Here is a 12,578-nt window from a genome sequence, read left to right on the forward strand (position 1 = left end):
ATGGCTATTCTTAAGTTGACGTTCACCGCCCTCGCGCATACCTATTCTGCCACGTTTGCGCGGTTCCCTTACACGCCCGTCGCTGAGCTACCCAATCAATACTCCGGATATCGATATCTCCAACTTCAACTCCTACGGTGGGTAACCTGCATTGTGCAGATGACAGACAGCAGAAGGGTGTTTTGTGAAAAAACGTCGTGATGGAACACCATGGACCGTCTGCAGTTACTAGAAATAATAATGGTCATAAGTATGACGAAGAGGACACCTACATTCGTTCATCAACAGTGCTGTAAGTCAAGGAAGAAATGACAATGAACATTCAGATCCAGAATTCAATGCTTCAAGTCCAACAGGTACCAACGTAAATGCAAGCAGAGTTACATAATAACATTCAATGAGCTGTTCCTGAAATGTCCTCCAGGGAATTGTACAACAAATACATACATATTTATTCACCGTATAATATTGTTTCCTTTGATGTAATCTATACTTTACTGTTCTATTATACTGTCGGCTAACTGACGGGTATTGGGGTGTGGCAACCGTTGACTTAGACACCGGCGCTGGCACGAATCAGAAATTGCCGATCCTAAACCGACAGACAAGTAACATGATTACAGACTAAAGTGACACCAAAGGTTTCACCAAGCCATTTTGGCAACGATCGACTGTAATTTGCCATGAGGATTAAGACAACAAGAAGAGGTTGGCACTTGCCTTCGGATATGTTCTCACAATCAGCTTACGGACTTCGTCCACGCAGAGAATTCCCAAGCCAAAGGCGAATGGAGGGCCCCAGAACATACCAGGTATAGGGGTCGTCAGGAAGACATTCTGTAAGCCTGGTCCATACAGATTGATCACCGCAATCAAGGCGGTCGCGACCATGCCAATTGGAACTGCAATATTCTTGCGAGGTCCCCATAGAGGGTTGGACTGGAGCAAGGAAACCCTGCGGTTTCGGATGGCGAGGAGGTTTCCGTACTGCATGAAGACCATTGTCACGTAGCTTATGAAGAATAAATACAAGCCTTGGGAGCAGATGTCATCACAACTCACTAAATGCACTGCCCGACACTAACGAAATGAACGAGCTGATCCCCAGTGAAGCCGTGATAACCAGCGGTCCAGTTGTTATAGGCTAAGAAAACATCGTGGAATCCGAGGCCTTGCTGATCCATGTATACAAACCACATGCTCATCGCGCACGGCCAGGCCATGAGCCCAATGAACTAGTAAGTGACTCGTGAGCTCCAAGTATCGCTTAGTGCGGAATAACTTACACAGTAGATCTGGAAGAACAATTTCCAATCTGTAAGGCGGTCGGTTCTAGCATTGCGAGGCTTCCGCAACATGAGATCTGTCGTGCACTGAGGAACAACAAAAACTATGAAAAATGAAGAGCTTACCTGCTTCGGCTTTCTCGTACATCAAGGAGATTGACATGACCACGTCATTGGTGATGGAGAAACAAACTTGTAGATAGGAACTCAAAGGAAGTTGCATTCCAAAGACAACATTCGTGACTACTGCCATGAACTCTGTGTAACTTCCAACCTTGAGTTGGGTAAGCAAGTATCTTACTTTTGATGATGCATTGACTTACAGGCATGAGGTAAAGCGTCACTTTCTTCAGGTTATCGAATACCAGGCGACCCATCTCGATGGCCACTGGGATAGACGCAAAGTCGTTGTTTAACAAGATCAGTGCAGCTGAGAGGGATTGAGGGTCAATTGACATCTTGAACAAGATATCATGATCTTACCAGCTTCTTTCGCCACATCGCTACCGCTCCCCATCGCAACACCAATATCAGCGGCTTTCAGAGCGGGTGCATCGTTGACACCGTCACCAGTCACAGCCACAGTATTGTCACCGCGGGCCTTGATTTCCTCGACGATCTTCATCTTTTGTTCAGGCGTGGTGCGGGCAAATGCAATTTCAGTGTATTGCCCGACGATTATGTGCCAGTCAGCAGTGGTAAGAGTGCTGACATCCTCTCCTGTGAGTACTAATGCACGGATAGGGCCATCTTCAGAAGGTTTGATAGCACGTATTGGTACATCGGTGAGGTGCTTCTCGGACGATGCGGCCCTGACGTCATTGATGGTATCAACGGAGTGCTGCGTAATGATGCCGACCTATAGTCAAGTTAATCCTAAGTACCAAGAGGCAGCCGATCGATCCAACTCACCTGGCGAGCGATTGCAACAGCAGTGAGCTTGAAGTCTCCAGTCACCATGAAAACCCTGACACCAGCACGACGGATAACGGCCACACTTGAGGGCACGTCCGGACGGGGCGGATCGCGGATACCAACCAGTCCGACCAATGTGAGATTGCCTATCTCCGAGTACATCAACTCTTCCATTTCATTCGGAGGAAGGTTCGGTTTCAAAGCCTCCAATGGCTTGCGACACCTGAACGAGTATCAGTAAATTATCTCCACGCAAGCATACAACGCGTACAGGGCAAGTACTCTCTGCCCTTCACTCGACCAATCGCTTTGAAGACTGTCTATGTACTCCCTTGACGCTTCATCGAACGGGACAACGGCGCCATCGGACCTCATCACTGTGGTGCAAGATTTTACTAGCATGTCTGGAGCGCCTTTTACGAGCATCCATGTTGTTGAATCCTTCTCAGTAATATCTCCTTTAGCCGTTCTAGTCTCCTGGACGACGCTAAGCATCCACTTATTTTTCGAATTGAAAGGAATTTCGAAGAGCTTTCTCGAAGATGATAGCAGCGCTGACGTATCAATATTCAAGGCTGGGACAGACAGAGCCTCGGAAAAGCGAAGTAAGGCCGTATCAGTGGGATCTCCTTTGACGTTTCGCTCGTGAATCGGCCGGTCAGCAGTCGCAGAGTCGAACTTTGCACCGTTACACAGCCGTGCGGTCTGGTGCAAAGCGCTCAAGCCAGCGAAGAATCTAGGTTCTGGTGCTTCGGAAATCTTCTCGTCAATTTCACTAACCAAAAGACGGTGATCCAAAAAGGCGATTGATTCGACCACCTGGAAAATGTTAGTCAAGAAAACAAATCGCCCGGAGGCAGGTAGAAACGGACCATCTTGCCGGCAGTCAAAGTACCAGTTTTGTCTGAACACAAGACGGACATACATCCAAGCGTTTCAATCGTTGCGAGATTCTTGACAAGAACATGCCGCTTCGACATGCGACGGGCAATGATAGTCAACGAAAGGGCGACACAGAGGGGTAGTCCCTTCATGTAAATGATGTCAGAGAGGCTATTAAGGATAACAAGTTAGATCATGTACCTGAGGCACAAACGCCGTAAGGCAACCAATCGAGTTCATGATCGCCAAACTGATGGTGTCATACCCAGGATAGCTCGTCCTCAACCACACGCCGAAGAGCAGTAAGGATATACCAAACATCGAGAAGGCGACTGAGGAGATAACTTTGGTGAAAAACCAGACCTCTTTCTGGATGGTTGTAAGCTTGAATTTTGTCTCGCCAGACATTTTAACGAGGCGTCCCATGATGGTCCTGTCACCAGTGGCGAACACAATACCATTACAGGTACCCTGTGTCACAAAGGTCGAGGTCAGTGCAAGATTGCGCGTTTCCAGGGCATTGTCAGATGTAGCATCGAGAGACCCCGGGACCATATCACTGGCAAACTATGAGGCAAGCTTTTACATGATTGGAACGTAATCACCTTTCTCCAGTGAGTAGCGAACGGTCAAAGCGCAAGTCGGACGAAGCCGTCACGATCCTTAGGTCTGCAGGAACTCGATCTCCGGTACTGAGAACCACAATGTCCCCGACGACGATGTCCGTAGCAAGAATGAGCTGTTGCTTGCCATCACGGATTACAGCAGCTTCGTGGGCAATAAGAGACTTGATGGATTTCATGATTCGGCTGGCATTCCAGTCCACAAAGGCGTAGAACGTGGCTGAGATGATAATGACGAGCATCTGAGGAGCGTAAATGAACTGAAACATGACATTGGACCCAAACACACCAGCAGAACTGCAACCCCAAGGTTGACAGCGGAAGGGCTACTCCCTCCCAGAGGCTTGTACGAAAGCTGATACACAATGTGAAGCACTGGTCAAGATAACACTCATGAACGCGTACTATTGTGACGATAAATGCGATCCACATGAGGAAATTGAAGCCTCCGAAGATATAGTTAAGGATCTTCTTCCAGTGTTGGGTCGGGGGTGGGCTAATGACATTCTTTGCATCCTTGGACCTTCGTTGAACTGCCGCATCCTCGAGGCCAACTGTAGGATGGCAAGAGTAACGGGTGTAGACTTCATCTGTGCTGATGAGATGGACGTCGATGCTAGCTATGGCATCTGCCGGATCTGCAGATTGTTTAGCCTTTGAAGGGAGGTCCTTCTCTTCCACGCGAATGGAGAGAGTGCGATAGCTATATGGAGAGTTGGTGAATAAACCATCGCGGACATATTCCCAGTCGATTACGCACCCTATCTGAATTCCATAGCCTGGCGTTCTCTCGTGCTCGGATGACTTGCGAGAAGAAACTCTCATCGTGTACAAGCTACTTCCGCGGCCGAGACTGACGAGATCTTGATTATCGCACGCGCTCTTTTATCCCAAGCGCTCTTGTCGAAAGGTTTCTCATAATTTATTTTCATTTTTTCCTGGGTACCCAGTATAAACTGCGCGATTTTTGCCATTCAGTGGTAAATTGACGGATGCGCTGATTTTGCCATTCCCTGTAGATATCGCTACCAATATTATTACATAGAGCATCGCAATTTCACGATGGAGCGAAGATTGATTGTGATTCCAATATAAGGATTCACGTTCGAATTCGTGTATGAACTTTGCGACATTATCGTAATGGGTCTTGACTAGACTTTTCGGGAAGCTCGACACCATAGAGACACTGTCCCTGGATCTGTCTAGAAACTCTGCCAAGGGCGTTCTGGAAAATCATGGGGGACTTCCATCTGATGACGGAAATCGGGGAGGGCATAGCTGGACTGTACGCTGAATCTGCAAGTAAGGACACAAACCGACACAATTATAGCTTCACAACAATCTTAGATTGAGATGTTCTCCGTCATTAGGAAGTACCGAAAATCCTCGACGATAATAACTCGAATGAGGGATGGCATAGCAATTGACAGGTAGAAGGGTTCCCTAGACAGGCCGGGCTCGGGGACCAGGATTTGCGGAGTAGTAGGGGTAACTGAGTCCAGTACAGGAGAACGCGCTCGAACAAGAAATGACGAAATCAGGCACTTAGGCCCTGGTTATGTGGAGCGGCCGTAAGGTTTGAAGCTTAGCGCTTGATACTGAGGTGAAAGGTGGCGTAGCAGCAATAATCTCAACACAAATATCTATTCATTTGGAGGTGGGATGGCGGCCCGAATGAGGTTTGTCGCATTATTAGAAAACTAGTCAGAAAAGGGCGCCTTGCGTGAACACGTTGCTCCGAGCTTGTCATGGAAATCCCACTGATCTTCGCAAGGCCGAAGTTGCTGATACGAGACTGCCTCAAATGACGAAGGTCAGGCACTATGATATATCAAATGACCTGCAGATACGACCCTGTTCGACGTGTTTCCTGGGCATGAATTACGCACGTATAGGACCGCAGAAATCGGTGGTACATAGCAAAATCCGAGCTGATCGCCCCTTCTGAAGGTAATAACGGAATGGAAACTTGTCAGTCCGGCGACGCATACTCGGCAATTCAATGTCACGGATTTCACACGTTGAAACCTGCAATTGAGCCGGTTGAACCGGTGTGAGTGAACGAGAGAGACAAGACCATCATAACTGCAATTGAAGTATTCTTATATTACGTAAGCAATATTGTGCCTAGCAGCGCCACGGTGCTCAACGTTAACCACGGACCGTGCACCGCAATATTTAAAATTAAAATTAAATCAAATAGCTTTGATCCCAGTGGCTGAGAGTCAGCTTCCTGAATCCTGATCCTACAAGGCATACGCGCCAGCGCCACTGTGGTTCCAGTACAGTGATCCATATGGGCCTACGCCGAAGTGTTCTATTCGAAATCACAAAAGGATCTGTGAAATCTGCTTCAGAAGCTCAAGCTTGTTGTCTCTTAGTGATCGCATATGAACTGGAATGTTTCCACAGCGGTATTTTTCTCACTGGTAGACTGAAAGATGCCAACAAAGGAGTTGTCGATCAGGGTGACCTTATGTTCAGCGATGGCCCGGAGTTGAAGACAAACGCCACCAACCTGGTACCCCCCTACTAATTCTTCGTGGTTCGAGCCACGTCACGGTACATTTGTTCGTCATGATTACGGGCTTGTGTTCACAGCTCGTGACACATCAATGGTATCACATTCACCATGGCGGTATATTTGCCGCCAAGCGACGTGTGAGTGGGGTCCATAGAATCAAATGTATTACCAACTCTCAACAAGAATCCATCTCAAATACTAACCATTCAAAGTCCCCAAATCTTCGACCGGTGCTACTTACACGGCAAGTGGTGATTCTTTCATTTATCAACATAAGTACTGCTTGACTTAAATGTGTCTATTCTTGATTAGATCTTTTGATGTACCCCCCGGTAGAGGTGGTTACATCGTGATGTACCATCCCGCTTTGAAGTCAACGTTTTCCTCTTGAAGAGAGGATAACATTACCTCGATAAGTCATCTGATCCTTATCTTCAGCGTCCTGGCTGAATCACGTGACGCTAATCAACATTCAGACTGAAGAAGTAGCTGGAAGGTGGAGAATCTGAAGGATCTTGACGGTGCGTTCAACCGGACTGTGCTCATAGTAACACTCCATCTTGGTTGTCAGACGGGTTTCATGATACGCGCAATGAAGGCGGTTGTTAACTTCTTCCCGTGATTTTCAAGGGGGTCACACTCGTCCCATGTGATAGTGTTTTCGTTGGAAGTCCAAAAGACTTTGAAGACCATGCGTATATTCTGGACTTCTGTTGCGAAGCACCCAAAGATGAACTTTGGGGTGCCAACTGAAGGGTGAAGTCACCTCGATAGGGTTGTGATAGGGTGTTTCGGAGCGATGTCCAGAACATTGACTCACTCGGCGATATATACACACGATCATTGACGCCAACGGGCTTTCAAATCTCGAGAACTCAAGTTAAGTCGTATGTCACTAGTGAGCTTTATGTTCCTCATGAAGTACCAGAGCGAAGCATTACAATATTGGATATTCTATGTATGGTTTCTTCCGGGTATACGACACGACGATGATTAGTGGGGATTTCTGGGCTGTGATATCCCAGCACGCTTTTGACTTTCACATCGGATTGTGTAATATGTGGAATGTGTTCGCGGGCACGCCTGAGTGAGTAACCCGTTGTCGCTTTCTTCCAGCATGTTCTAAGCATGTCCTCATGACATTGACTGAAACTCCGCTGCGGCATTGACAGATTCATCAGGGAAACTGCACCTCCAGATCGAGGTAATATCCAGTTAACGACATCTCGAGGATATTCGAACCTGTATTATGTGGAGCAAGTCAGGCATTACAGGATCCTCTACCTCCTGGGCTTCATTTCTAAGTACAACATCGACCGGACCTCCGAGTCGTTCACCTCATCTCTCTTGCACTTACATAAGTTCGCCTCTGTCATTCAAGTCATCAGCTTGGTCGCACTCTGTAAGCAATCTTTAAGCACCTCCCGTTTAGTCATTTCGCAACTTCGCCCCGGTAATGTTCCACAGTCATATGAGCCGATGCCAGTTAACCATGGCTCTCCGAGGCTGGGATCGACAACATCACTGCCATGTCAGTGCGGGACCCTTAGCCTGTTGCGCAGATTCCACTCGAATAAGCAACTGAAGCGTGGGCGCCGTTTGTCTCGACAAAACGCTACGTCACTAAACCTGAAATAAGTATACCCCGCGTCCTCTGATGGATTCTCTAAATATATTTTCCAAGGATCCAGTCATTTCGCTTGCGTTCTGCATGACGTCAAAGGGATAGAATAAGAGCGCTCGTTATTCGATGATGGGGCCACACTTCGTTCGCGAGGTACAAGATGAACAATATTCGTTAAGCACTCGTGCGGCAATTGAGCGGTGACCGGTGGTAGCGTGGCGGCTACCGACCAAAGTGCTTTGTCACGGTGCCGTGTACGTCGCCCATCCGCAAGCTCCTCATTCATTTCCCCATAGCTGCCGAACCCTGTGCAGCAAACAAACAGGAGAACGTTTTCCGAATTCGCTTCTGTCATAACAAGTACTCCGTATACTGCGCTGACGCAGTGCCGTTTCTTCAATCAGCAGCTACGTTGATCTATTTCTGGGCTCGATCTTGGGTCCTTAGCATTCCTCAAATCTCCACAGATTTCTACATAACCTCGAGGACGTTGCACTCGACAGTGGCCCGAACTCTACCACAATATGCGACTGGCCCATCAACATAGACATGCCACCTACCCACATTACGCCCGACAAGCGATTATCTCAAACAGGCGGCCACCATTCTTCTCCTGCGTAATGGGGCATTCATTCTGCTATTCACTCGGCAATCGCAGCAGCAGCCTCATGTCTCGCCACGCCGTATGTCCCGTATGTTCTAGATCTATTTAGAACTCCAATTCACCTTGGAACATTAGATCTGATCGGCCATATCAAATTTTAGTCATTTGACTACAAAAGACAGTAGCAATGCACGTTTATTTTGTACCCCGGTGGATATCAACCTTACCGCCAACACGAGGCTCACTGCATAAATACTCGGAGCGCCCGATTTCCGAAACTTCATCCCTAACCTAGTCACCTCGCATTTCCGTCGTTCACTATCCTTTAGTACTATGCTGGACGCATTCAAAATCAAGGAGTTCAATTTGGAACCTATCTACCAGTCTTGGGAGAACCCTCCGAGGTTCTACGGCGAGTCCACGAAGGACATTCCTGTTGATGACTTCTTGCATCAGATTAAAGCTGGCTGTGCAGAGCGGAAGGTGCCAGAGGAATACTGGCACAAAGTTGCACAACACTACATGGGAGACAAGGCGAAAGCCAGACTCCAGGAGCTCAAGAGCGTTATGGCGAAAGTAAATGGGGGCAAATACCGCTGGAGCTGGAAGAAGTTCACGATTGCAATGCGAAACATGGGGTGTACGTAAATATCGTTGCCCGCACGTTGTTGACTCACGCTGGTACAGGGGAGATTGATGCCAACATCACGGAGACTGTTCAGCTCCACTCTAAACCGTCAGGCATGCTGTGGCTTACCAGAAGGAAATCCTTGAAAGACAAGGATGGGTCACAGAAGGAGATGGCTTCTTCCGAAATCGTAGAACTTCCGCCGCCCCTGCCATCTAAGCAGGGACGGCCAAATCCGATGAAGATGCTTTCTGATTCCGCGATCGCTGCTACGGCTGCAATCAGGTCTCGCAAGTCACCAATCCGCGCGAACTCCATGGCTTCTACGCTAACCACCACTACGGTTTCATCTAACCATACCGTAACCTCTAACCACGCGTTAACCTCCAACCCCGCGTTGACCTCTGACAATGCGGTAACTGCCTTATCTACACCATCCGCTGATGGCAGTGAGTGACACGTGCTAGTTCGTCTGAGTATATGCTGAAACCCGTTGATTCAGCTGTCACAGCTATATCGAACGCACCAACATGGCTCCTTAATGCGTGCAATGCCCTCAATTTCCTGAGTGCGGAGCACCCACGAGCTATGACCACATTGAGTGCTGTTCTTATCACTGCAGGGACCCTCCCTGCGATCCCTGCAATTAGCGGAGGAACTGTCCTCGCTTCTGGGGTCGCTCAAGCAGTTGGCGCCATAGCTGTGGGCGTCGGAAATTTACTTAAAGCTCAGCAAGAAGGTCAGGTACAAACAACTGGCGCGCCCCCACAACCCCCAACACGATCATCTACCTTCTAATGCCAATATGTGGCGATATAGTAAGGTTTCTTTGTAGCTGTGGGCGCCGCAGCATGCAAGCTCGTTGGACGAGCTCGTGGACAATATAAGCATAAATTGCCATATTATCTATACCCTTGCATCACCTTACATACAATGCATTCTACTGATTTCAAATTTCGAGAAGTCGGTAGCTATTAGCTATGTCTGTGCGCTTTACGTGCCGACGCATCATGTACAGGACAATGTGATACCCAGATGAGGGGAAGCAATCGATATTGTGGAGTACTGTGGTTGAACATCTCCGAAATTTCGTGGGGACAGCAAGAACATGGCAAGGTCAACTGATCGGTAGATTGCTCTTAATAGTAAACTGGTGCTGATTGTAGGACACTATGTCGCACAAGCATCGAGTTCCACCAACACATAAGTCTTTTGATGAAATGTTTGTATCCCTGGCGAAAAACACTACAATTTAAGTAGACATCTTGAACGTCCAACTTTATGCGAGCCCTAAACAAAAGGCTGAGTGACCCACAGTGCAACAAATGTGGTAAGATGAAGGGTAGGGTGTAGCCCTAGTCACCGCTCTACGTAGTTCAAATTAGGTGCATATCGTGCAACACACGACGCTCCATTTCGTCAGTAATTATGAGCGCGATACTGGAGATTTTCGTAGCCATCTGCCTTCAAGATCTGGAACATCGCTAACATGCTGGCCGTCAACGGACAGGCCGCCATCAACATATATGTGGTCCAACGAGATTCCTGCATCTCTACATACTGTGAGGAAGTCCTTGGGTATGGGAGCCCCGACCCTGAGTCGGAAGTGTTTGTTGGGCCCTGTCTTTCTGTACCTCTGAGTATGTACGCATCAGGAATTTCATCAAATGTCGGCAGTCATCCGCGGACTTACTGAGAGCGTCAACTGCGCTGCATGCAAGAACATCCTCTTCTCGGGTAGTCGAGTGATCTTAGCAATCTTCTCGGAAATGCTACTCCTCGCATACAAGTTGTCACCCAGTATAGGTGCTATAACCCCCATGAAACACTTCGAAGATGTGGGATGAACGATAACGTACTGTGCAGGGAATGTGCCAGGTGAATGCGAAGCTGATGTTTTAGTCCTGTGTGCAGAGTTAGCCTGAGCAGCGACAGCGGTGCTATGGGCTACATTGTATTTTTAATTAATCAGCAGTAGGCGGCAGTTGATGACACGTACGGAAGACGCAATAAGTTCCCAATCAGTAGCAGCAAACTTTGCACCACAGCTCTCGCCTATGGACACACGCCCATCGCTAAATTCCAGGGCGTCCCTAATCTCTCCACTGCGAGTCGGGAAAGACTTCTCTCCTCCACGCACAAGAGCCAAATATGTTTTCTCTACTACTCGCGACTGAAATTGTTGTGAAAACTGACGAGCAGTTGAGGAGTTACGCGCTAACAGTAGTGTCCCGGTGGTAGCCTGACAGCTAGGTTATCCAGTGCTCATAGGACGATGTGAAAGGGAACATGCCTTATCAAGGCGGTGGACAGGGCACGGCAGGCTCTCCAAGGCAAAAGTATCTTTTACGTCTGTCAAGCGAGACAGATACCTCGCGTCATGAACGTCAAACACGAAAAGGAAGTACGCACCATGGAGTAGGTCATTGAATTTGTCAACATCTCGAGGTTTCTGATTGTTATACCAGAGGTTGTAGCAATCTCATTTGCCTTCCAAGAATGAGTTCACTTACGTTTTCGGAGGAAGCGTCGGAGCCTTGGCAGATAAGTCCTGCAGGTTTGTTCAAAACGATGATACTGCGATCGGCATAGATGACATTTCTTGCCCAGTATGGTGTCCCCGTGCGAGCTGGTTTTAGGGCCTGCAACATTCAATATTATCGTGCTTATGACGAGCGTGCAAGGCTGCAAGCTGTTGGCGGAAACTCAGCGACTTTGCATGTATTTGATGTTATTTGTGGTTTTATGCCTGAAATTAAATTGGCACGAACGGTTTTGACACCGCGGCAGAGGCTGTGCACCATGATTGGAGCAGTACTGTGCGTCGCATCGGAAAGCATTAACATTTCCCATCAAGCCCTGCTATAACCCCTACAGAGTAATCTAGGAACAAAACCGTTTACCAGGTGAGAAAGTGAGGTACACCGCAGTACGCTACATGCATTGACATCCACATACTTGGCGTAGGCTGGCGCGGCGCAGACCGAAGCAGACTCCCCCGGGCCAGTCCACCCTTTCTATGTTCGAGCTGGATCCTATCGAAAAATCCTAGCCCAACATTGTCATACGAACGGACCTCGTTCTACAAAAAATCAGTATAGCAGTGGGCCATTTTGCAGATATATTTTCCAGCATCACGCTCTAAGCCTCTGCCATTAAGCCACTAGAGACTTCAGTACAATCGAGCCTAAGAAGGTGTTGGGGATGCTGAAACGAAGGAGCGAATCGCCTCAGTATTGATTCAGGGTCCAGTTAACTAATGCTCTTTCAATGTGTCAATATGTCATCGCAGCTCCACACCTGCACACCATGCATATCAGGTGAAACTCTTCTCAAATTCAGGTTCAACGTTCTCCCGTGGGGCCTGACTGACCGTGCGATCAAACCACTAGTCTGAAACTCCCGATGATGCTTGGAAGAAATCCGACTGACGCCGCGGCGTTGGCATAAATCGTGCTACCGGCTGGGGGTAACACATATAGCCATTGAATA

At 48.1% G+C, this 12,578-nt stretch overlaps 4 protein-coding genes across 4 annotated transcripts; 2 read left to right on the plus strand and 2 right to left on the minus strand.

The window, feature by feature from the left end:
* Positions 1 to 356: 356 nt before the first annotated feature.
* Positions 357 to 4,616, minus strand: BJ212DRAFT_1430271 (uncharacterized protein). Its single transcript, XM_041337683.1, has 14 exons — positions 4,467 to 4,616; positions 4,112 to 4,409; positions 3,996 to 4,061; positions 3,689 to 3,948; positions 3,285 to 3,642; positions 3,074 to 3,229; positions 2,473 to 3,020; positions 2,199 to 2,424; positions 1,770 to 2,145; positions 1,610 to 1,716; positions 1,413 to 1,560; positions 1,287 to 1,363; positions 1,063 to 1,235; positions 357 to 1,012 (listed from the first exon to the last, which is right to left on the minus strand). The coding sequence occupies exons 1-14, from the start codon at positions 4,529 to 4,531 to the stop codon at positions 691 to 693; spliced, it is 3,180 nt and encodes a 1,059-aa protein (XP_041193331.1). The 5' UTR covers positions 4,532 to 4,616; the 3' UTR covers positions 357 to 690.
* A 2,570-nt stretch (positions 4,617 to 7,186) lies between these two features.
* BJ212DRAFT_1299521 (uncharacterized protein) lies at positions 7,187 to 7,815 on the plus strand (the record flags this gene model as incomplete). The annotated part of the gene is made up of 4 exons (XM_041332878.1): positions 7,187 to 7,317; positions 7,403 to 7,632; positions 7,663 to 7,761; positions 7,793 to 7,815. 4 exons carry the CDS (start codon positions 7,187 to 7,189, stop codon positions 7,813 to 7,815), a joined length of 483 nt encoding a protein of 160 aa, XP_041193332.1.
* A 976-nt stretch (positions 7,816 to 8,791) lies between these two features.
* On the plus strand, positions 8,792 to 9,884 carry BJ212DRAFT_1271297 (uncharacterized protein; the record flags this gene model as incomplete). Its single annotated transcript, XM_041330950.1, has 3 exons — positions 8,792 to 9,098; positions 9,146 to 9,535; positions 9,589 to 9,884. 3 exons carry the CDS (start codon positions 8,792 to 8,794, stop codon positions 9,882 to 9,884), a joined length of 993 nt encoding a protein of 330 aa, XP_041193333.1.
* A 312-nt stretch (positions 9,885 to 10,196) lies between these two features.
* Positions 10,197 to 11,873, minus strand: BJ212DRAFT_1353139 (pseudouridine synthase). The gene is made up of 6 exons (XM_041335578.1): positions 11,600 to 11,873; positions 11,380 to 11,538; positions 11,086 to 11,328; positions 10,946 to 11,033; positions 10,780 to 10,895; positions 10,197 to 10,722 (listed from the first exon to the last, which is right to left on the minus strand). The coding sequence occupies exons 1-6, from the start codon at positions 11,735 to 11,737 to the stop codon at positions 10,513 to 10,515; spliced, it is 954 nt and encodes a 317-aa protein (XP_041193334.1). The 5' UTR covers positions 11,738 to 11,873; the 3' UTR covers positions 10,197 to 10,512.
* Positions 11,874 to 12,578: the final 705 nt, after the last annotated feature.

The sequence above is a fragment of the Suillus subaureus genome (genome assembly GCF_016647635.1).
Source record: "Suillus subaureus strain MN1 chromosome Unknown BJ212scaffold_15, whole genome shotgun sequence".
Taxonomy (NCBI): domain Eukaryota; kingdom Fungi; phylum Basidiomycota; class Agaricomycetes; order Boletales; family Suillaceae; genus Suillus; species Suillus subaureus.